This window comes from Pan troglodytes, chromosome 12, assembly GCF_028858775.2.
Source record: "Pan troglodytes isolate AG18354 chromosome 12, NHGRI_mPanTro3-v2.0_pri, whole genome shotgun sequence".
NCBI classification, from domain to species: Eukaryota; Metazoa; Chordata; class Mammalia; order Primates; family Hominidae; genus Pan; species Pan troglodytes.
In genome coordinates this window covers 103,753,168-103,779,086 of record NC_072410.2, presented here as the reverse complement: position 1 = coordinate 103,779,086, position 25,919 = coordinate 103,753,168, and the positions used below count along the sequence as shown (strand labels likewise).

The 25,919-nt window shown below is 41.6% G+C and overlaps 1 protein-coding gene across 12 annotated transcripts in view; it reads right to left on the bottom strand.

The window, feature by feature from the left end:
• The window catches only part of LOC134807944 (uncharacterized), a 359,665-nt gene that overhangs the window by 114,281 nt on the left and 219,465 nt on the right, over nucleotides 1-25,919 (bottom strand). For all 12 annotated transcript variants that reach the window (XR_010149620.1, XR_010149618.1, XR_010149616.1 and 9 more), the window contains one exon: nucleotides 24,984-25,119. Coding sequence is in view for 5 of the 12 variants with exons in the window: in XM_063790090.1 (XP_063646160.1) it covers nucleotides 24,984-25,083 (100 nt within the window). In the remaining 7 variants the exon portion in view is untranslated. The remainder of the gene's footprint in view (nucleotides 1-24,983; nucleotides 25,120-25,919) is intronic.

Sequence of the window (25,919 nt, the reverse complement as noted above, 5' to 3'; positions counted from 1 at the left end):
TGCTTGGTGTCACATTTATGAGCTTACTTAAGAATCTTTTGTGCAAAATTTCCGAAGGCTTACTTGATGGACTAGCTCCAGAACTAGATTCCTGGGGCCCACTACACAGTGTTTGAATAAGGCCAAAAGGTAAAATGTGTCTCCTAGTTGCTTTCTTGTATCTTCTCTCCCTCTCCTCCCGCTGCAGAGATGTCTTCTTTCCTCCTTTTGTACTGGTCTTCTGACAAACAAGTTAGCTAATTACCAATAAGCAAAATTCCCTTGAATATCTGCCATTGTTCAGTGTTTTCCTGGGCAGGGGTCTGATCTCTATGGAGAGGCTTTAAGTTTTAGAACATGTACAAAGCTTCTGCGCCTTGTGGTGGTGATGGTGGTGGTGGCATGTGTGTGTGTTTCTGAGAGAACTACTCCTCTGGCCACCTATTTAGTGAGTGAAAATATCTCAGCCTTGCAAGCACCTGCCTAGAATGTTTGATTCAACTTCTACTCCAATACTTTCTATCCCAATGAAAATTATAGCTATAACATCTTTGCCAGCTGATTGTACAGCTCTCATCAAACCATTCCTGTGTTAAAGTGGGCCCTGCCTTTCATGTAGCCCATGAAATTGCACCTCATTCTCACTGTTGGACGTTCTTTCGTGAATCTAGCTAAAACCACCTGCTTGCCTCCTGGAATCTCACTTATATAGGCATGCATTTACACAAAGTGAATGGGAAGGCCAAATTAACTGTTACTCATTCAGACATAAAATCTTCCTGATTCTTCACTCAGATGCAAGGGCTATCTTGGTCAAAATACCCTCAATTATCTGTATAATTTGTGTCCAGATTCCATCTTCTCCTTTATTCTATACATCACAAAATCTCATCTCACTGACTTCTCATGAGGGTGGCCCAGGCCCGGACTGGACTAGGTGACTTCTACCAAGTTATATGGCTGTGAATGTTAGAGTCAGAGGAAATTTTAAAAATCTATCATCTCCATGATGCAAAATATAAACATGGCCTGTGAATCTCAGAAGTTGTAGAGATGATGCCTACGTGCAAGGCTTTGGAAGACAAATACCAGGATTAGCAAGAATAAAGGCATGCCACACAGGAGAAGAAAAAAATCTAGCCAGGAAGACTGACTCCCATGGCATCCTCTACACGGGGAAAGGAGCCTTCAGAGACTGACATTTTGGTGCATCAGGAGGCATTTCTGCTTCCACATGAGATTTACTGACTATAAAAATGATTGGATTCTGTGTTCTATAATTTAAAATTATGATCCTGTAACATTATAAGAAAGTGTCTGGTAAGAGATGTCTGCTCTTCAAACATGTCAGATATGCTGCAGATGGCTGAGATAGGAATTGGAGGTGGGGTCGTAACAGAAAGGTGGTGTTGCACGATGCCTCCTCCAGAAGTGTTGCATAGGCCTGCTGACCCAGGGAGAGGTTACGCAAACATCTGGCCTTGGGTCAGAGAGGGCTCTGCAAGCTCCAGTTATCCACTTCAGTCACTGTTTTACATAATCTCATCATTTTGTAAATCATTTCATTGATACCAGCACTTTCACAGAATTGTTTTATTTGAACAACTCAGAGGAAGGCCACAGCAGAGGGTCCCAAGTTTTTGATAGATGAGAAAATTGAGAAGTTTAGTGATTCCTCCAAAGCCACCTAAGAAGTTTGAAGCAGAGGTAAGTCTTTTACTCCTGATCCTTTATCTTTCTGTTCTTGCTTACACAGGTGAAGGAGGTAGGTTAATCCCCTGGATTATCCTGGTATTGTCCCACTTACCCCTTTTGCTCAGTGTCATGTGGCTGTGACCAAGTAGACCACATCCAGGAGAAGTGACCTGCCATCCCACCTCACAGGCAACTTCACCTCCCCAGCACCATCCTAGACCTTTTGAAAGACTGAACTGGAGTTCTAAACATTCATTAATTTAGTTGGAATATTTTTGTTTTCTCCTCAAGAGAGTGAAAAATGGCCATTGTGAGAGAATAATGTCAAATATTCCTACAAGGGCAAAGGCAGAGTCCAGAATCAGAGCTGAATCCTCCTTGTTCCATTTTTATGTGTGAATTCTTAAACCACACAGATTACATTACAAGTTGGGAATGCCTCCACCTGACTAAATATATATGTGTACACATTGGCATCCATCTCCATTAACATAATATTAGCCATTACGGGAGCATTACAACATCATCCTGCTCACAAATGTGACACAGAACAGAGTGTCACAGACACCTCAATGCACTGGACGCTTAAGTCAAATGGAAAGTTAAAAACACCTTCTGCAAGCAGCCACTGGCATTACTTCATATTTATGTTAGTTTTGCTAATCTAATCGAGTGAACTTTTTCCCTAAGAGAATGTAATAGGAATATTTTATTTGAAAATTTTATGTAGTAAGCAGCTGTCTAAAGTCTTAATTTCTGTTTTCAGTAGGGTAAGTGGCAAATGCAACCAGGAAGAAAAAAATAGCAGTTTCCCAAGTGCTAGTAAGGGCAGCAGGCAGTGGAAAATCCATGCAAAGTCTTTCCAGGAAACCATTCCTACGGATCATGGGGGAAATACTTAAATGCTGGTATAGAAAAATATATCCATACATTTCTTAATGAGGTTGAGCAAAAGAGTTGGAAAAGCCCCCAGCAATCAGGGAACAGAGGTAGAGAGAGGGAAAGTAGCTTGAAAAAGTCATTAGCAGGAGAAGGATAGCCACAATCAAGGACCTTGGCCCTGGCTCCAGGGGACTGTTTGCAGGAATTGCCTACTTTGTGCTGACACCTGGGGTGCACTGCAGGAGGAGAATGCCATTACACCCCCTGCTATTGCTCCAGCCACAGAAATGGCCATGTGCTGCATGGTGACCTACCACATCCTGTAGTTCCTTTCACTAATACTTGCCTGATCAATTACATAGCAGATATAGGGTCATGTCACAGGTTCTGTCTTTTTCTGCCATAGAAATTCAAACAGGACCCTAGCATAGTATTTATCTATATCTTGCATGAATTAAATGAGTTGAGCTGATACAATGAACAGAGAAGGAATGTGAGGGGTAATCAGTCCTGGATTCCTGTCCTTGTTTAGGTATAACTTTGGAAAAATTACCCAATCCCTGAGCCTCTTAAACCAGGAAAATATGTTTATCATAATTTTTCATGAAAATTACATGATATAATATATAAAACATACCTATCCTGAGGGAGTTAGGAAGTGGGTGTCAGTAGTAATTACATATTGGGAGTCAAGATATAATCTTAATGCATTCTATTGATGATAGCAACAAGCAATAATCTCATTGGTTGCTATGTTCTGAGGCAGCCTGCATCTTGAATTAGAAGAAGGTCATGGCCCCAGGAACAGAGTATAGACCTTAAAAAGAAATACATGCACAAAACACCATTTCTGAAGATAATCCCAGGGACCCAGAGCTATAAATTCCAGATATTTCTTCCTCAGTGGTGCCTAATCCACCTGGCCTCACCCATCATACCATGCACCTATTCTTCACTACAGCCACCTCTATCTTGGGCTCCATGTTCCCCACCTTAGCTCCTGGTATAGGTGCCTTTGTTTAAACACCAGCACATAATATAGAAGTTGACCTACTGGTATTCATTAAACTGGTGTAAAATGAGTGAACTAAGTGACCAGTTTTGAATCTGCTTTTCATGACAACACTCCAGCATGTTCTTTGATTTGAAATTGAAACTCTTGAAGATGGGAGAAAAGAAGGAAAGCAAGTTCAGGGCTTTTATCTCCCTGACTTCCTTCTTTCAGGGCTGCCTTAGGCTGCTTGGGTCCCTCACCAAAGACCAGTGCTCCTTGCAGTGGGCCCCTCAATACAACACACTCCTCCCAAGTTCCATTAACTGCTCCCTCCGTTTGTCAATTGAGGAGTAGGGGTGGCCACAACCCTGCTGTTACTAGCCTCTTGTGCATAGCCTCTTGTGTTTTTCTTACCTAGAATGGCCACTCACCCTACTTTTCGCAGAAATGGAGTGTTGTGAAATCCTCTCATTCGGATAAGAGGGCTCTCAGTACTAAAACAGTCTTGGGCAAACTGGATGGTGAGTCACCCTACCTACGTCCTGCACACACCTTTGTAAATAGCTCCTTTACTAAACCTTCCTTTTATCACTCTGGTTGAAAAGAGTCATCCACTTTCTTTTTGGGACCTTGAATAATTCATTATCAAAAATCACACCCTATTTTGTCTTCTGCAAGAATTGTTGATGTGAGGCTACCTATGAACACATTCCCTCCTCTGGGGAGAAAGCCCACCTACAATTGGAGACAGTAAGGCCAGTATACCAGGGGCAGCAGAGATGAGAGACAGCAGTGGAGGAAATCCCTGTCTCCTCAGGACCCAGAGTCCAGCCCAGGGATGCTGGCTCCTGAGTGCTTCTTTTTTCTGCAAGGCAGTCATGTCTTTCCCAGCCATACCAGCCAACAAATTCCTAACTTGTAAAAAAAGGACCACTGCCCCTTCAACCAGTTTTGCCTGAGACAGTTCTGTGTACTTCTGTGTGTAGGCCAGGAATGAGAGACCAAAGTGAAGTCTCCCAAAGCATCTCCCTAGCCTAAGTCAGGATGAGAGAAGAGTACATCAGTGGTAAAATATGGCAGCCTTTTAAAAATGTTTTTCAAAACACAACACATGCTGGCAAGGCTGCAAGAGAAAGGGGAAAGCTTATACAATTTTGGTGAAAATGTAAATTAGCTCAGTCACTGTGGAAAGCAGCTTGAAGATTTCTCAAAGAACTCAAAACAGAACTACCATTTGAATGAGAAATCCCATCACTGGGTATATATTCAAAAGAAAATATATCATTCTACCAAAAATACACATGCACTCACATGTTCATCACAGCACTATTCACAATAACAAAGACATGGAATCAACCTGTGTGTTCATCAATGGTGGGCTGGATAAAGAAAATGTGGTACATTTACATGATGAAATACTATGTAGTCATGAAAAAGAATAAATACGTGTCCTTTGCAGCAATATGGATACACCTGGGGCCCATTATCCTTGGTGAATTAATGCAGGAACAGAAAACCAAATACCACATGTTCTTACTTTAAGCGGGAGCTAAACAATGGATATTCATGGCATAAAGATGGAAACAGTAGACACTGGGGACTACTAGAGGGTGGAGAAAGGGATGAGGCAAGGGTTGAAAAACTAATTATTGGGCACAAAGCTCAGTACTTGGTTAATGTGATCAATTATACCCTAAACCTCAGCATCCCACAATATACCCAAGAAACCAACCTGCACATGTATCCTCTGAATCTAAAATAGAATCTAAAATTATTTTTAAATGTTTTTCAATAACTATTAATTGAACATGTAATGTCAATTGCTCTGCTTAGTTCTTAACAGAGATTACCTGATTTAGTCTTCATTACACTCCCTGAGCGGGTTATTATTTACATTTTATAGAGGAAGAAATGGAAGCCCAGACAAGTTGATTCACCTGCGCAGTCATATCCCTTGGAAGAGGCAGAGCCAGGATTTGAACCCATGCTATTAAGCATTGTGTTACCTTGTCTGCCTATGGTTCTCCCCAGGACAGCCCTGGTTGGATGTAGCTATTGCATCTGTCATCACAGGAATGGAGAGCCCTTCAGGAACTCACAGGGTACAGCTCGGGACATTAGGCAGCCCTGCTTCATCCTAATTTCCTTTCCTAGTTCTCGGCAAGAAGGCCTAGAAAATAGTTCATGCTTCAATCTTGTAACTTAAAACTCACTCTGACAACAAACTGCACATGATCTAGTGCTGTACAGACTCCAACTTAGAGTATGCTTTTACTTCTCACTTCTAGATGTTTACACACTCATCAAGGCCATTACCCATCTGTGTCTGTTAGTAACACATGTCCTCAAACTTGCAAAAATTTCTCAATGCAGAGCTACCCTTGGGATGCTGAAAGATCTCAACACAGCCCCTATCCCATGCTCTTTTGTTCTTCAGTGGACACCTTTGCCCTCCCTCTCCATCTTTGCTGTAACTCAGTGGAGGATCTTACAGAAGATGATATAAAATGGAGTCCAGAGCCTGCTTTAGCTGATGGCTTTACTTTCCTCTTCCCTAGTTTTCTTTTTCTTTAAAATATGTATGAAGCCAATGCCTAACTCACAAGACTGGTGGATAAAATAGCATAGTGTATGCTAATGTTCTCCTAATAGAAGGCAATTCTAGTCTTAATACATAGGTGGCATATGGCTAATTAATGGATTAGATGGTACCTGAAGATTTTGGGTGAGCAGGAAAAACAGAATAATGTTAGGATGATTATTTTAGGCAGAATGTATTAGTTAATTGAATAGAGAAAAGGTCCAAACACAAATAGTTAGAAAAGCATTACTGCAGAAGTCAGAAAGCCAATTTCCAGTGGTTTGTCCTCAAAATTAGCCTAGCTCCCTGGCTGAAGCTGGATGGACGGGAACACAGAGAAATGGTCTGGAATGAACGCCTCTGCTTCACTTGGGCAGAGCAACTGGAAGACACTGACATTGGCTAGAATCTACCTGGATATTAGCATCAAGTCGTGTTTGGAAGCTACATTGAAAACTAGCATAAAGTATGGGAACTCCCTGGTTATCCAGACCAAACACCTGCTAGCACCATGTAGCTAAAGAAAAAGCTGTCAGGAAGTCATTCACCAGGCAGTTTTTGAGTTGGTTTTGTGTTTCTCAGCACAGCTTTTATTTGTTTCTTTGTTTCAAGATTAAGTGTTAACTACAATATATTCTTGGGAGGATAAGAAAGAGAAGTCTAATATTTGGAGATTAGTCATTTAAATTATGCTTCAAGTAGCAAAAATAATGTGAACATATCATCTATTGATAAATCTAAGTTAGAAGACAGAAAAGATGGGTCTGAAAGTAAAAATAATTCCTAAGTTGAACTGATTATAGGACAGATTGTGGGAAAGTTGTAGAGAAATCAGAACCAAAGATATCCTTAGGAGGTGCTTTCCTCTTACACTTTGGGTCTAAGAGGCATCAAAACTGAGAATTTTTGTATATTACTTATAGCAGTAATACAGGTGACAGTGCACACATATGCATTGACATTGACACATGCACACACATGCAGGGACGCCTTGCCCCATGACACACATACACACACACACACAAACACACACATCACATACCAAGAACTGGATAATTTGTTTTCTGGTGAATCTTCAAGAGACTGCTACAGCACCTGGCACAGAATATGTACTCAATAAATATTCATATGCATTTAATACATTTGGAATAAGTTAATAGATGAATGACATAAATGAATGAGTGGGGAGAAAGAGAGAGAGAGGGAGATGAGAAAGAGGAAGTGGGGAGAGAGAGATGGGGAGAGAAATGTTAATCACTGACTCTAGAGCTAGGATTCAGACATGTGGAATATGGGCCAAACTTCCCATTCAATAGGCCTTTGGCTTAAAAGGAAACTCTTCAATTCTTAGAATAAAGGATGATGTGTGTATGTGAAAAAAGCAACCTGGAGTCAACATGGCCTGAAATGAGCAAGTCCAAGTAAAATCTCAGGGACTGAAGAGCCAAAATATCTACAGCATATTTGTGATGTATTCAGTTTTCCTAAATAAAAACAATCTCCCTTTTGCAGAGCCTACTTATAAAAACTGTACCAAAAATAAATCTCAGTGGGCATAATGGCTGGCCAGGCATGATGGCTCACGCCTATAATCCCAGCACTTTGGGAGGCTGAGACAGGCGGATATCTTCAGGTCAGAGACTAGCCTGGTCAAAAGGGCAAAACTCCATCTCTACAAAAAAATATAAAAATTAGCCATGTGTGGTGGCACGTGCCTGTAACCCCAGCTACTGAGGAGGCTGATGTGAGAGAATCGCTTTAACCTGGGGTGGTGGAAGTTGCAGTGAGCCAAGATTACACCACTGTACTCCAGCCTGGATGACAAAGTGAGACCCTGTCTCAAATAAATAAATAAATCTGCCCATAGAACTATGGAATATTGAATGTGGAATTTGGCTATTTGTAAAATATAATAAAATCATCCACTCCCACTATTTACCCATATGCATGAAATGTTGAGAACCACAGGCAGTAGCTCTCAAAAAAAAAAAAAAAAACCATTCACTGGGAAAAGCCTAAAGAACCCTCACTAGGCTACAATTGTCCCATGTGGGACAAGGGGCCATAAGATCACTATCTTATTAAGTCAGAGGCTCCACTCATCAGCCCTACGTAAGCTAAATGCCAAGTATGAATGGAAGCAGAAATTGTAATATATAGCTTGTTGAAAAAATGTGTGACTGAGGGTTAGAAGGCAGGTTTCCATGCAGGTCGTTCTACTTAGAAGTTGTATGATCATAACCACATTATTTGATCTCACTTCCTAGTTAATCTCATGAACCCAGTGCCTGACACATAGTAAACCTTTAATGAATGAAGGAATGATGTTGTTGTGAAGATCTAACAAGAAAATGCATGTGTATATTCTCTGTAATAGTTAAATCACTATGCATATGTATAATTACTATTATTGCTAAAAATAGATTTCTATGACTCTATAATTCACTCTGAATCCTCAAAGATAGATTGTCTTAACAGGGCCATGTGGACAGAGGTTAAGCCATTGACCTGGGGTATAAATTGCTTTTCCTCTTAAGCAGATTTGCTCAACTTGGAGCTCTAGCAACTGAATGCCAAAGAGACAGTTTCTTAGAGTCCTTTCATTACATGTGTGTGCATGTGCTGTATGTGTGTGGAGAGTGCGATGTGTGGTTATCAATAGGATAGTAATGTTTGCACTTCTCATACTACTCAAATACATTAAAAATAAAATCTCTCTTCTTATTGCCTGTTTCATTTTAATCTCTTTCCCAGCCAGCTCATCTGAGCCAAAAGGAAGGCAAGAATTTTCCACCTTGCTGCTTAATTGGCAGTCCGACATTTGGCCCCGTGCACCTCTCAGAAGTTTGGCCACAATGACTAGCCTCCTTCACGCCAAGCAGCATTAGCGCTTTGTTAACACTAGGCAGCGGCACAAGCACAAAGTCTCTTTGCGGTTACAATGTGACTTCATGTAGCTGACATCTGAGCAAAAAAAAAAAAAAAACACCAAAGAAGGTCTGGACAGTTTCTTTATGAACAAACAGGAAGTAAAAAGAGAGCTATGGCATGATCTGGCTTAAGAAGAAGTTGGCACATCACCATGGATGCCGCTGATAGAATTTTGCAGGGACAATAGGGATTTGGACAAGTTTAAATGATCAACAGAATCAGTCTTGAAGCAGGCATGTGTTTTCAGTAGGTGGGGAGAAGCAAGCCTGCAAAAAACACCTTCTCCACATGTCTCCCAGCCTTGCTTCTGCTAATATCTTCTTATCATAATCCAGTAAACAACTGCCATATCGGCCTCTGTTGAAAACTATTGAATATGCACCACTTTTGGAGAATTTGCCTGGGGAAAATGGTTGTTCTCCATGCTTCATCCACTGTTACTCCTTAGAGAGTCTATGGATATCTGAGAGTTCTGAATCTATCATCCACAAACTAGGAAGAAGAAGAACGCAATACTTCCCACTAGTTTGGAATGCCATGTACAACTGACTAGATTAATACTGATAATTTGTGTTTGCTACAAAGAGAGAACATACAACTAGTTAGGGAAGAGATTTTGTGTGTCCAGTTTTTCTGCATGGAATCTGACAGCCCTCACTGCATTGGGGTTGCTGCAGGCCTGTCACCTGGGTCTTGCATTCTGTATTCTCTCTACTGAAACATCTTTCTGCTGGACTCTGCCAGCTCAGAATAGAACCTGAGGCCATGCTACTTTTTGTTTCATTTCATTCTCTCTGAGCTCTAAAAAGATCCTGAAAACTATAATTTTCCAGCAAAGGTCTAGGGCTGACCATCGGTAGAATGAGACATCCCATTATGTTCTGACTCTGTGCTTAGGGCTTCCTAACTTTCCACACAAGGGTCCATATTCCTCATGCTGTTTCCGTCTACCATCTTCCCTCTTCAATAAACCCCTCACATCCCTCATTTACACTAAGACAGGGATTCCCCGTCTCACCACTGTTGATATTTTGGGCTGGATAATTCTTTGTTGTGAGTGACGGGGGTGCTGTCCTGTGCATTGTAGGATTCTTAGCAGCACTCCTGGCCTCTCCCCACCAGATGCCAGTAGCATCCTCTTTCTCCAGTGGTGACAACTAAAAATGTCCCAGACTTTGCCAAATGTCCCCCTGAGGACACTATCACTTACAGTTAATAACTAGTGCACTAAAAGGGACTTCAACAGTGGTCCTTTCTAAGGGAATTGGCAATAAGGTATGGAGACTATCTTATGATAGATGTTTAGGCATGTACTAGCTTAATGACCTTATTTGGTATCCTGAAATCACTTAATGAGGGTAGCCCCTTCCTGAGGGTAAGGTAGCACATGTAGTCATTAGCTATTTTATCAGAATTTTATAATGGGGACTTATAATAAGCCAATCACAAGCATTTGGCCGAAATCAGTAGCTTTGTTACATGTAAAACCTCCTATTCATTGGACTTCTGGGCCAATGCACTCCCTTAAGATCCCAGAATGGCTCTCTGCTGGGCAGAAGGGATGATCTCCATTCCTTAAATGATGAATTTCCAAGCTCAAAATATACAGCTATAAAACCTAGCACCTTAGAAGCCAGTATCTGTATGCATAGGCTCATATAATTTACAGCCCTAACCAGAAGGTGATGTCATCAACCAAGACACATATTCCACACCTCGTTTTCCCGTGGTAGGATTTACACTTTCTTGGAGAATGTTAAGTTGGCAAAGAGTGCCGAAAGTGAGCAACAAAGACCCAGGGCAGGCAAAAACTATTCCTTAAGAATAAAGTCCTATTCCTGTGTGGTTTGCGATCAGCCAAAATGTGAATGCTTCAGCATATTTTGTGCAATGTAAAATCATTTACCATGGCATGAGTGAGGGTTACTTTAAATAGAATGAGAGAAAATTTCTATTGCAGTAAGGAAGCTAGCTAATGAGCTTTAGCTTGTGACAGAGTCCTTTTGGGGATCTGGCAAATTCAGGCAACTGACTGAAACTCAATATTAGGTCTACCGGTTGGCTTGGATAATCCAATTTTAGCAAACAGGAGATATGAGCACAGACCTCTGAGTCTAGGAACTCTTATGACAGTAAGTAAAAGACTCCCTCTTCTTTTATTCTGCTTGAAAAATTGTATCCTAAGGCAAATGAAAAGGACTTTACCCCCAAATTTTAAGGAGAATTAAATTTGTATATCCAGCCAATTATTTGTGCTATACACATCTACAATCCATTCATTTCTTTGGACTTCTTAAATTTATTTATATAGCAAGTCTCCTGGCACTTATATTGATTCCAATGCTACTGATGAAGTTGAAAATGTTGAATGATGTGTTCTAAATCTTCAGAGGTTATTAAGTTCCAGCATGGATTTAAGTTTTTAAACTCAACCTCAAGAATACACACCACTTATTAATAGCTATAAAGGCTCTGCTTTTCCTCCCACTTTGAGGGTAGCTCATAGAATCACAAATCCAAAGGCACTTCATTCTTCTGGCAATGAGATTTTCCTGCTTTAAAAAAAAATAAACTCATGGTGTGACTTTTGCAAATCTACAGTTTTGGGATGAATGCCTATGCAACTGAATTGGAGGCAGCACATTCTTTCTTGGCCATTTGAACTTCATATTAATCATACAGAGTAGAGTTGATGCAAGCCCAAAACACGAAACTAAAGCCCAACACTCCTTACCAAGGGGAGAAGTGCATCATGGAAGATGTAACATTATATGCCGTTGCTTGAATTTTTTTCTTAAAGCATTATATCTAAGGGGAAATGGGCAGTCACTTGCTTAGGCCTTTGATTCATGGCCATCCAACAGTCCTGCATGGATCCAGCACACTCTCTGTGCTTCTGATGCTTTTTATCTTTCTCAGAGCCTTAATGAATACAAATAAACACAAATAAGAAAACCCCTTCTTAAACTTTAAATAAACCATATGTTTAGTAAATTTTTTCTTTTAAAATGTAGTTCAAATGTCCAACAATGATAGACTGGATTAAGAAAATGTGGCACATATACACCATGGAATACTATGCAGCCATAAAAAATGATGAGTTCATATCCTGTGTAGGGACATGGATGAAATTGGAAACCATCATTCTCAGTAAACTATCGCAAGAACAAAAAACCAAACACCGCATATTCTCACTCATAGGTGGGAATTGAACAATGAGATCACATGGACACAGGAAGGGGAATATCATACTCTGGGGACTGTGGTGGGGAGGGGGGAGGGGGGAGGGATAGCATTGGGAGATATACCTAATGCTAGATGACGAGTTAGTGGGTGCAGCCCACCAGCATGGCACATGTATACATATGTAACTAACCTGCACAATGTGCACATGTACCCTAAAACTTAAAGTATAATTAAAAAAAATAATAAATAAATAAATAAATAAATAAATAAATAAAATAAAATAAAATAAAATAAAATAAAATGTAGTAATGAGAGACATGGATTCTTAACAGGTTTATGGGAAAAGTGGTCTGATATTAAATCTTAGTACTAAAGCCCTACTGAATAAAAGCCTTCCCAAACCTTTGAGCAGCTCCACCCTGTATCCTTCAAATGCTTACTGTTGCCCAAACACATTTGCTACTCTTGGTCACTGCTGTGCAATTAATATGTTTCTCACACCATAAATCATCTTCTTCTAACCCTCAACTTCTTGGGGAATTTATGTCCAGACTGGAATCAACCATCAAGTCTTAAAGGAAGCCATCCCTAGCTTCCCAGGTGGTGATAATGGTTCTTTTCTCCCCTTTCCTCACCACATTGTATGTATCTCTGCTACGATGCTTACCTCATTACCCTGTGATTCTCCCTGTGTATTTCTGTTTCCTTCTTTGATTCATAATCTCTTCCAGGGTAGCACTTAACTGTTTCTATGTCCTCAGGGCCAATCACATAATGCTAGTCTATACATTTCTAATAAAAAGATGGATGAATGAATGACAAAATGAATGGGTGTAAGAATTGCACTGACTACTTCTGTCTGAAGTTGACAAGGATTCTACAAATGTCCATAGGATTTTCCACCTGTTAAATCAGAGGGTAATGAAAAACATTTGGCTTCCCATGTCTTTGGCATAGCAAGGGGAAGGAGTCCAATCACGTAAGAAATGTACTTTGAACAGGACTATGTTCCCACCTCCTTAACTGTAGTTCAACTCCTTTATTTTTCTAGTTTTTAAAAGTTATTGTTTGGTAATTTTTCAGGAAAAATTTGAATCAAGCATCACATGTTAGATAAATTATTATCTAACAAGGCAGACAAAGCAAGTAGCCTCAGAAGGTCACAAAACAACTCAAGGCAAAATAGAGGCTGGTGCTGGACATCCTACCTCTTGGTTCAAGCAGCCTATGAAATGACCCATTCAAGCTCATTATTGTCCTGAGTATTTTATAGAGATTGTGGAAATGGTACTCATTAAATTACAGTGTTCTCTTTTTGAGGGGGCTCAGTAAGATGATTTTGTTTCACACATAGTTTTGTTTTTTCTTAAAGACACAGTACATAACATACTAAATCAGCTCTTCTTCTGCCTTTGGCTCCTGGGAGGTTTAGAATCCAGTAAGTGGCTCATCCCTAAGAAGTGTTTCAGATGAAGATTTACACTTTCATGTTGGTCTCATTTCTGCCAAAATTTATCTTTCTGTCTTTGTATTTCTTTTTGCTTCTTTATCAACATCTAATAATATTATCTTACCATTTTATCATACTTTTATACACTATCATAAATCTTTTTTGAAGTAGGGTAATAGAAAATATTAAATATTTACATAAAAACAGAATGACTAGTCAAAATATTTAAAAACTACTATGGCATTGTCATTGACCAATCGGTAAGGTGGAATTAATTAACAACAAAAATGTCAAAATAGTGCATACAGGCAGAACATCATTCTTGCTTATAAATAAATTAAATAGCATAGTTCACAGTAGGAGACCAAGCATTCAGCTTGAATTCAGAAGACCAGAAAAAGCAGCACCAACCAGGATGAAAAGTACTAAACCAAAGGTCAAAAAGATCCCAGTTGGAAAGCTTGGTTCTGCCTGTTACTCACTTTTTGAGTTTCAGTTTTCTCATATGCAATAAAGGAAAAGAATACTTTCCTATTTCACAAGGCTGGTAGAGAAGATATATGAGTTTTTGGCAAAAAAAAGAAAAAAGAAAAAAATAATGTATGATATAGAAATGCCATACCCCCTACACTTATTTGGGCTTTTCAGTGAAAATTTTCAATGAGTCACATCATTTTCTTCCAATTTTTTCATACAGGAAAACATGGTTATATGTTATAAATGCCTCTACCTTAGTCTCTTTGGATAATCTTGCATATTGCTACTGAAATTTGGGAGTTCATCCTCCATAGAGCAGAGTATATACAGAGTGCTGCCAGGAGCTGCCACCCTGAGCACAGAAGGCTACTCTGCAGCAGCCTTGGGACTGGGCCACATGGCCATAGAAGCAGCCAGAAAGGAAGAAAGGGTGGGGTGAAGCCAAAATTCAAGCCAGGCATTTTCAACTTCAGCCCTTAGCTAGTGAGGTCATTTTCCATGTAATCTCTGTTTCCACTAGATTCAATGTCTCTTAAATGTTGAACACACAAAATCTGAACCCATCCCATGAGCCATCCAGACCAACACAATGATGCTTGCATTCCTGGCATTGTCATCTGGATCAGGAATTAGTGTGAGTCCAAGATTCAAGCCTGGGCTTGAGGTTACACTTTGACCACCACTTCCATGAGTGTCTTGTACTTAGAGAGGATAGCCCTGGTTTCCAGAGAGTATACTCCATCATATCTCTAAAAGGCAGAAGTGTCTGGGGATTCAGAGACTGGGCTAGAATTCCAGCTCTACCACGGACTTCCTGTGTGGCTTTTGCCTTCAGTTTCCTCCTATGTTGTGTGGGAATAATAAGAGAACCTACTTCAGAGTGATAGCAAAGATCTAATGAGCTCATTCATGTAAAGCATTTGAAATACTATATGTGGAAGCATTCTGTAATGTAAAATATAATTATCAATGCTCACACATGTATACTCTCCTATTAAAATTATACAGTTTCAAACTCTAACATCGCAAGGCTGCTACTGATTCTACATGCTCATTTTCCACCCTCTCACAAAAATTATTTATCATAACCACACCAAATCCTTGTTTTCAAGAGATATTTCATCCAGGTAGTCTTTCCACATCTGTTTCTCAAATGAGACAGATGTCTATTACTTTATGTCTTATTTCTTGCATAAAAATAAAGTCTGCCTCCTACTTGGATTGTGAGCTTTCTGAGGACAGGGCCTATATTTCTCCATACCCATATCACCTCCAGCATAACCTGACTAAGAGTTGGTGCTCAGAAAATGCTGAATAAAATTATAAAAGAACAAGTTTAATGTTTTGGGATACTGTGCACAGGCTTGTGAGCTGTCTACCAACATAACATGATTTCATAGATGCAAGGAAAAATATCTGATATTCCCAAATGCTCATTCACGGCAGTTGGGCTAATTTCTTAAAGTTCTACTCATTCATTTATTCATGTGTATTAGTCCATTTTCATGCTGCTGATAAAGACATACCCAAGACTAGGCAATTTACAGAAGAAAGAGGTTTAATGGACTTACAGTTCCACATGGCTGGGGAAACCTCACATTCATGGCAGAAGGTAAGGAGGAGTCAAGTCACATCTTACTTGGATGATAGCAGGCAAGGAGAGAGTTTGTGCAGGAAAACTCCTCTTTATGAAACCATCAGATCCTGTGAGACTTATTCACTATCACGAGAACAGCATGGGAAGGACCCACTGCCATGATTCAGTTACCTCCCACTGGGTCCTTCCAACAACACGTGAGGATTCAAGATAAGATTTGGGTGGGGACACAGCCAAACCATATCATTCCACCCCTGGCCCCTCCAAATCTCATGTCCTCACACTTCAAAACCAATCATGCCTTCCTAACAGTCCCCCTTTCTCCCTATGAGACTGTAAAATCAAAGCAAGTAAGTTACTTCCTAGATACAGTGGGGGTACAGGCATTGGGAAAATACATCTGTTCCAAATGGGAGAAATTGGCCAAAACAAAGGGGCTGCAGGCCTCAAGCAAGTCTGAAATCCAGCAGGGCAGTCAAATCTTAAAGCTCCAAAATGATCTCCTTTGATTCCAGGTCTCAAATCCAGGCCACACTGATGCAAGAGGTGGGTTCTCATGGTCTTGGGCAGCTCCACTCCTGTGGCTTTGCAGAGTACAGCCTTCCTCCCAGCTGCCTTCATGGTCTGGCATTGAGTGTCTGCAGCTTTTCCAGGCACACAGTGCAAGCTGTTGGTGGATATACCATTCCAGGATCTGGGGAACAGTAGCCCTTTTCTCACAGCTCCATTAGGCGGTACTTCAGCAGGGACTGTATGTGGGGGCTCCAATCCCACATTTCCCTTCTGCACTGTCCTAGCAGTGGTTTTCCAGGAGAGCACTGCCTCTGCAGCAAACTCCTGCCTGGAAATCCAGGTGTTTGTTTCCATACATCTTCTGAAATCTAGGCAGAGATTCCCAAACCTCAGTTCTTTGCACCTACAGGCTCCACACCACATGGAAGCTGCCAAGGCTTGGGGCTTGCACTCTCTGAAGCCACAGCCTTAACTGTGCCTTGGCCCTTTTAGCTGAGGCTGGAGCAGCTGGGACACAGGGCACCAAGTCCCTAGGCTGCACACAGCATGGGGCCCCTGCGCCTGCCCCCTGCTGTCCTGCCCATGAAACCATTTTTTCCTCCTAGGTCTCTGGGTCTGTGATGGGAAGGGCTGCCATGAAGACTTCTGACAGGCCTTGCAGACATTTTCCCCAATGTCTTGAGGATTAACATTTGGCTTCTCGTTACTTATGCAAATTTCTGTAGCAGTCTTGAATTTCACCTCAGAAAATGAGATTTTCTTCTCTATCACATTATCAGGCTGCAAATTTTCCAAACTTTTATGCTCTGCTTCCCTTATAAAATTGAATGCCTTTAACAGCACGTAAGTCACATCTTGAATGCTTTGCTCTTAGAAATTTCTCCCACCCAATACCCTAAATCATCTCTCTCAAGTTCAAAATTCCACAAATCTCTAGGGCAGGGGCAAAATGCTGCCAGTCTCTTTGCTAAAACATAACAAGAGTCACCTTTGCTCCAGTTTCCAACAAGTTTCTCATCTCCATTTGAGGCCACCTCAGCCTGGATTTCATTGTCTATATCATTATCAGCATTTCAGTTAAAGCCATTTAACAAGTCTCTAGGGAGTTCCAAACTTTACTACATTTACCTGTCTTCTGATCCCTTCAAACTGTTCCAACCTCTGCTTATTACCCAGATCCAATGTCATTTCCACATTTTTGGGTATCTTTTCAGCAGTGCCCCACTCCACTGGTACTGATTTACTGTATTAGTCTGTTTTCATGATGCTGATGAAGACATACCCAAGAATGGCCAATTTACAAAAGGAAGAGGTTTAATGGACTTACAGTTCCATGTGGCTGGGGAGGCCTTACAATCATGGTGGAAGGCAAGGAGGAGCAAGTCACATCTTACATGGGTGGCAGCAGGGGAACACCTCTTTATAAAACCATCAGATTTTGAGAGACTTATTCACTATCACAAGAACAGCATGGAAAGGACCCACCATCATGATTCAGTTACCTCCCACTAGTCCCTACCACAACACATGGGAATTCAAGATGAGATTTGGGTGGGGACACAGCCAAACCATATCATCATGCAAAGGCCCAGAACTGTGTTGGAGTCCAGGACTATAAAACTTAATCAAACAGGACCGCTACTCTACAACAGCCTTCTTCTGGGCTGATGGTTTTAAAACCCTATTAAGTTCAGACAATATATACACAGGAGGTATGCAATGGTTGATTGTCTGTGTATCCCCAAACTCATATGTTGAAATCCTCATCCACAAGGTAATGGTATTAAGAGCTAGGGCCTTTAGAAGGTGATTATATCATGAGAGCAAGCCCTCATAAATGGAACCAGTGCCCTTATAAGAGAAGCCCAAGGGAGTGCATTCATCCCTGCTACTATGTGAGGAAACAGCAAGAAGGTGTCCCTCAGAAAGCTGGCCCTCACCACAGGCTGAATCTGCTGGCCCCTCGAACCTAGATTTCCAACCTTCAGAACTGTGAGAAATACATTTCTATTGTTTTTTAAGCCATCAAGTTTATGGTATTTTACTATAGCAACCTGCATGAACCAAGACAAGGTGCTTCTCTAACTGTCCTTCAAGCCTATGTAACATGGATGGAGCATGTCAAATACATGTTGGCCGGGGGCCTGAGGGAGAAGCAGGAAGATCCTAAGGGCCCTGGAATCTGAGGAGGGCTGGGGAAATGATGAGCACCAGGAAGAAAAAGACACAGCAGGAGGATATCAAGTTAGGAAGAGTCTGCCCAAGACACATCTTTAAAGGAGCTGGCCAAAAGAGAAGGCTTATTAATAACCAGACTCAGTATGAAAAGGATCTGAAAATAATCATTCTCTAAAAGAAAGAGCCCATCTTTGAGTTAAGTAGACCTGGTTTTGAATCTCATTCTTTCACTTAATAGCTATGAATATACGGACAAATCCTGAGTCTCTGATCTTCACTTTCCTCATCTGTACAATGCAGATAGCCTCCCAGTGTTTTTTGTGATGATTAAGTAAAATATAATATCAACCACTGACATTGTATGTGCTTAATAAATGTTGTGCTTTCCTCCTCTCCTGCTTAGGTACAAAGCTATTACTGTGTTTGGATGCATTTCTAGTCCAATGGCTCTGTAAGTGTCAGAAAAACATCTATGGATATTTTTTCAGAAATCTGGTCACATACAAATGAGAAAAGCAGGGGCTGCATGTGAAGCAGACACTGTATGCTTGGGGCAGGACCTGGGACGGACTTGGGTCTGCAGTATATAAGGCTGGCCTCTCCCAGAAATGCCCTCTCTAAAACTGGGACCCAGCAGAGACATGGAGGGATTCCCTTTAGGATAAGCCCGGCCCCTCCTTGCAGATGAAACTTCTGAATGCACTGTCCTTGGCAGTTCCAGGCACAGGGAGCACTGGATCATGGGACAGCACAGGCCCCCTGACTCCAGCTCCTGAAATGTGGCAGCCAGAAGCTGGTCCCCCTTCTATTCCAGAGTCTGAGCTGACACTGTGGACAGGAACATGGGTGGGGAGGTGTGGGTGGGCTATGCTTCCTTCAAACATGCAACTTCAAAGTCTTGGAGGATGTCACTTGGCAGGGAAGAGAATCAGGGGCAACTGGAACGGTGATGGAATTTCCAATTATAAAAGGTCCCATTCAGAGCTGCATGCCCTGTTGCACAACAAGGGAACAAGGAGACATTTGATGGCATTAAAAGGCCTTGAGCTCAAAACAAAGAGACACAACATTCAAAGAGACACAACTTTCTCTGCTTTGTCTTCTGAGCCTTGAGCCCTGTCTGGTGTGATGTTAGGTTATAAAAACAAGCAACAGCTCATCCCACTCCGCCTTGACAGAAGGCTTGCTTCTGAACACAGACCTGAAGGCAGTGCACTCTGGGCTGGGTTTCCCCAAAAGCTGAAGCATACATTTAATTGGGATATTGGAGGAGCTGGATTAGATGCCCAGCTGTCCACTGTAGAAACACAAACTCTCTGAGACACATCTCCCTAATCTGATATCCAACCAATGACCAAATTCCTAATGACTCTTGCACCAGCCCCACCTTCATCCCCATTGCCATTGCCCACCTGGCAGCTACTGCTGTTCCGAAGAGGCCTGAGGGGCACAGTTACTAAGATTATGTTTGAAAATATTTCACAGGAGTCCAAAATCACAATGCCATCCTAAAACAAATGTTTATTAACCAGCTATTCCATCAGGCTGGTTGAGAAAGAGCGTGTTATATATACATCTCATGATTTATTCTTCAGAGCAAACTTATCTGGAAGAGGGAACAGAAACTCAAAGAAGTTGTCTAAGGTCCAGTACCAGTATTGTCAGAGCAGCGAATTGTCATCCACCAGATATCATTGTATTCTTCTGTTTCAGCTCCTCTCATACAGCGTTTGCCTATGAGTATAGTGTTTGTCTCACTTTATGAGTCCTCTTCCCCCGGTGGTGATCATGTGGAGGGCAGAATCGTGGAGGACAGCATCATGGCAGATAGTGCTTGAAACCCCTAGAGTAACCCCAAAAGTTCTGGGCACAGAGCTTTTGAAAACTTGATTTTAAAAAGAATTTAATATTTGTACTAAATATATACATATTGATCAGTATCTGAATATGTTAATTTCTACATGCACCATTTGCTCAATATTTCATTTCTGATTTAGAAATTTTAGAAAGCACAATATGTGTGCATCTTTAGAAGTATAATTGTAGTCAGCACAATGTAAATTTTTGAAGAGTAAAAACATTTATAGTTCAGGAACACAGTATCCCTGGGCAGAGACAAAAGGTACTTACATATATGCCAACTCACAAATGGAAAAATAAGGTCACCAAAGAAACTGTTACAATGGGAATCTTGTGTTTCTGATGTACATGTTCAGTTGGAGACATGAAATTTTCAAGAATCTCCGTCTACAGGAATGATGCCAGCTCTTCTCTCCTGCACATCCTCTCTGTGGATTAATCATCAGGCCCCGGTAACCACAATGTGACCACTATGTGAGGCGCCTTCTTCCCCAAAACAATGAAGTTCTGTCCGATTGTCTTTGGGAGGCATTTACAGCTCGAGGACATTGCTCTGTTTCATTGAAAGTACTCAGCGCTAGCGTCTTGGGACATGGCTGGAAGGGGTGTTGAGCCCGATTGGGTAATAACAGATGTTTCAGTGGGACACTGAGACATTCATACTGCAGGGCACCCAGCAGGGACACATTTTGAAAGGTGAGGAAAAGAAGAGGGAGCTTCACAGAGCATAGTGTGAGCATGCAGACCCATTACTCTGATACAGCCATGAGTGTCACAATCCCAAGTCCCCAGTGGGGTCTTCCCTATATAAAGGCTACATGAGGGAAAGAAGTCCAACTGCTAGATCTTCAACTCTGTTTCAATAACTGAGGAGATAAAATAGTTTCTGTTCATCTGGCTGTATAGGGTTCTGGAATGCAGTAGCTCTGCCCGAGGGGCCACTGCAGAGCACACAGAGGAACATTGTCATTCCCAGAAGAATGTGGCAGCCGCCCTGCACAGTAGGCTTGCCCCCCTCCACCCCCATATCTAAGAGCAGCAACCAAGAGTTCTTAAAATAATAAACAGCTGGCTGTGGGCTCGCTACACAAACTCCACAATTCCGGTACAATTCGACTTGACTGAACAGGTCTTAGACCACAGCACAAGAAACTCCAAGGTCCAAAGGCCTCCCACCCTTGCCCACCATGCCTGGGCACCCTTTAGAATGATTGTCCCAAAGCTTTGTGTCTGGGAGAGTCTCTTCTAGGAAGCAGCCAAGTGCAGAGGAATTCAAAGGCCTCTGTCTTGCTCTCTGTCTTCAGAGTATGGAACTACAAAGGTGGCCGGGGCTCTGAGTCTCTGCAGACCCTCAGAGCTGAAAGCAGAGACAACATCAGGGGAAGATGAGACAGAGCAGGAATCTAGATTCGGCTTATAGCAAAGACCCCTCACCTGAACTTCTAGAGTGATACTGGGGCAAGCTGACAGTTACAGACTTATCTGCAGTCAGAAAAGCGAAAACAACAGAAGATGGGGAATCAAAGAAGCTGAAATTTGTTTCTGGCTCTGTCATCTGCAGATCATGTCACTCTGGATAGATTATTTAACTTTTCTGTGCCTCAGTTTTTCCATCTATAAAATGGGGATAATAGCAAACTTGTCATGGGTGCCATGCCCATAGTAGATAACTAATAAATATGAATTATTTAATTAATTAGTGATTGAATGACTAGTACCTACCTCAAAGTTGCTTTGAGGACTAACTGAGGTTAATCTGTGACACTTGTTTCATAAATGGTAAGTCGTACAGCATTCAGAAAGCACTGCAAAGAAACTGACCTCACTAAGAAGCCCTGAGAAGGGTTTCACAAAATGTGGGGTTTCACAAAATGAGAGCTGCTGAACATTCATTAAATGATATATTAACAGGTATTCAGCAGGGGAAAGTTTCCATGCAACAATATTCAAAACATTGTGAGATAAATTTAGATGGGTTTGGTCCTATATGACTTCTCAGGGTGTGTTGTAAATTTCCAAAAGAAATAAGATGCAGCTTTTTCTAAGCCCACTTGACTGTTGAATCCTTTTCACAAGGTTCTCAAGAAGTGGTGATACATTAGAAGACCCGGCTGGGGAAATGTACTTGTCTGTTCCCGCATTGCTCTAAAGAAATACCTGAGACTGGATAATTTATAAAGAAAAGAGGTTTAATTGGCTCATGGTTCTGAAGGCTGTACAGAAAGCATGGCTGGGGAGGCCTTAGGAAACTTACAATCATGGTGGAAGGCGAAGGGAAAGCAGGCAAATCTTACATGGCCGGGGCAAGAGTAAGACAGAGAAGGGGAGAGGGGTCACACAATTTTAAACAACCAGATCTCATGAGAACTCTATTAGGAGAACAGCACCAAAGGAGGAAATTTGTCCCCATGATCCAGTCACCTCCCACCAGGCCCTACCTCCAACATTGGGGATTACAATTTTACATGATATTTGGGCGGGGACACAGAATCAAACCATATCAGGAAATGACTGTTCTAGCCAACTCTTGGGAAGACGGAGGTCCCACAGAAGCCCCACTATGAAATAACCACCTTGTTTCGGGGTTGTGTATATATTTGCCTCCTTTTCTTTGCCAGACATTCTCACAAGGCTACAGCCAGTGCAGTGTATTATAGGCAATCAGCATGATATGCTTAAGCCTAAATTGTCTTTCATTTGTAAAATGGAAACAAATATTGAGAAAGAAGACACATCCTCCAGATCTTTGAGCTCCCATCCCACCAATATCTAGGGTGCCTTCCACTGGTGGCAGACTGTGCACACAACTTTAGCACCTAAGTCAGAGCCACATCCACAGAGGTTAAAGTGAAGGACCTGGGTAACAATAACAGCCCTACTTCTACGAGATGGAAGAGCTAAGGTGAATGAGCCCTATTATTTTCTTGGGGTCCGTGACACTGGGAGAGCCAGCAAAAGTCCATGCTGGCGTCATGGATATACCCTGCAGAGGAACGTAGAAGAAGCCAGAAAAAAAAAAAAAAAGGCATCAGGACTGTCTTCTCCAAAATAACCCACTCTGCTAGGTCAATCAACTGGTTCCAAGAACCAGCAGCTGGTGATAGATGTTTGTTCATGCTTATCTTCATATATAGGAACAGACATTTGCAATTAGCCCATGGCAGATTTTTGGAGCCATTCATGAACTGCCAAGTGATATCTGGCATTGGCATTTCCTCAGCCTTCTGGAAATAAAGCTTCCCTTTTGGGGTGGTAACCTGATTTTTCTGGGGATCAGAGAGGATGTTAGCAAACTGGTTTATCACCTCAGACAGAGAGATTTTGTCCATGGAGCTGTAACAACTCAGTGACAGGTTCAAGGACGCCCCTTCCTGAGGAGCTCAAGGCATAAGCCTTGCCTTGGATCAGCCATCCTGAGCCTGTCCCCAAAGTCCTGTCACCCCACAGGCAATCCACTTGGATTCAAAGGCTTCAAGGTCATCTCAAGGACTTGCTCTCTTGCGATGCAAAAAGTGAAAGACAAGAATAATACCCCAGAAGAAATGCATACATTCTTCTTTAATGCCAGCTAGAAAGCTCTAATACACCTGGGTTTGAAAACAGCTTTCCATTACTCTCTGACATATTCATTCAAAACTAATGACTCAAAGCTCTCCTGGACTAGATGTTTGTGATCAGAAGATGAATAAGACCTGGTTCGTGCCTGCAAGGACTCTGCAGCATGCTGGGAGAGATGAACGTGCAAGTCAGTACAGTCCACAGTGGTGAGTAACTTCATAGAAAAAGCACAACCCAGAGAAACAATCTGAATCTAGTCTGAGGGACGCATTGCTACAACACGTCCTTAGCTAAGGCTCGAGGAGGAAAGAAGTTGGCCAAGCAAAGAAAGGGCATGAGGAGAGATGGTTTCCAGGCAAAAGGAAAAAGAAAGAAGGCAGGTCCTTGTCCCTTTTGCTTGTTTCTACCTGTATTAGTATTCTATTGCTGCCATAGGAAACTACCACAAATTTGGTGGCTTAAAGCAACACAAATTCATCTTTGAGCTCCAGAGATCAGAAGTCTGACAGGGGTCTCACGGGGATACCATCAAAGTGCCAGCTGGGCTGCATTCCTTCTGGAGGTTCTAGTGGATAATTCATTTCCTTGGCTGGTGATCTTCACTCAGCAATCGAAACCCTCTGACCTTTCTTTCTGCAGTTACTTCTTCTCTGACTCTCATTCACCTGCCTCCCTCTTCCACTTATGAGGACTCTTGTGATTACATTGGACCCCCCAGATAATCCAGGGTTATCTCCCCATCTCGAGATCCTTAACTTAATTGCACCTGCAAATTCTCTTTGGCTATATTCACAGACTCTGGGGATTAGGACATGCACAACTTTGTAGAGGAGGTGAAGGGATTATTCTGAATACCACACTTTCTATGGCCCTAAATTTTTCCACCTACAAAATGGGTTGGATCTGATGGCCTCCAAAAACCTGTTCAGCTCTGCCAGTGGGTAGAAAAGTGTTACCCAGAGACTAGAGTCTGGCAGGTCAAGTCTGGAGACAGCAACATGACTCCATGCCAGATGTGTCTTAACAATTCAAGTGGCCTTTGATTTCCGGTCTTTGGTACAAGACAGCAAACCCCAGGATATGCCCAGCCATGCATACTTACGCCCGTGATTCTGTAGCCTTCTCACTGGTAGAGACTCCGGGAAGTTGCCTTCTCCACATCTGGAGCAAAAAGAAGTCCAAAGAAGATTCTCTTCCTTCATTACCTTGAAAGCCCTATTCTAAAATCCCCCAGGTCTCTAGAATGAAAAAAAAAAAAAAAAAAAAAAACTTTTTAAATATCCCAATCGAATTCATTTTTAACTGCTCCCCCACCAAATTCACTTAAGATTTCATCAAAACCCTATTCAAATCGTTACAGTAAATGTGATAGTAAATTAAAAGCTTGTAGCCCAAAATTAAGCCAAGTCAACAACCATTTTCACTGAAAAGATGGCTAATTCCCATTGGTAAAGGGGGAGAATTAAATGAGTAGTGGAAAATAACATTGCCTGATTAGGAAAAAATAAAAATAAAACCTAAAATGAGAGTCTGGGACTTTGAGCTCAAGTTTTAATTTGGCCCCTATATTATAAGGTCACTGTGAATAAGCCCCTCTCTTTTTGTGTTCTTGGTTTTTCTTCTCCTGTTAAAGAGAGAGAGAGTGAAAGAGAGAGAGAGAAAGGAATTAAGTTGAGGCCCTTTAGGCTTAGCATTCCAAAACTAGGAGGAGGGAGGGGAGAATATTTCTCTTAAGAGTGATTTAGGAATAGGTTTTTCTTTCTGAGTCTGCAAGTCAGAAGAAAACAAGTGATGTGAACTCCCCAGCAAACTTCTGAGAAGTACTGTCTCCATTCGCACAGGTCTAAGATGCTATCAGTACAGAACTTTCCACCTTTGCTAACATTCCTTATCTTCTGTCATCTGCACAGTGACTGTGAAAAATGTTCTCAGTGGGTGTTTCTGATTCATTTTCGTGATGGTACCATGATGTCTGAAGAAGTTAAAGTTTAAACTCTTTCCCTTCCCATTGGTCTTTACAACTCTGTGGATCCTGCCA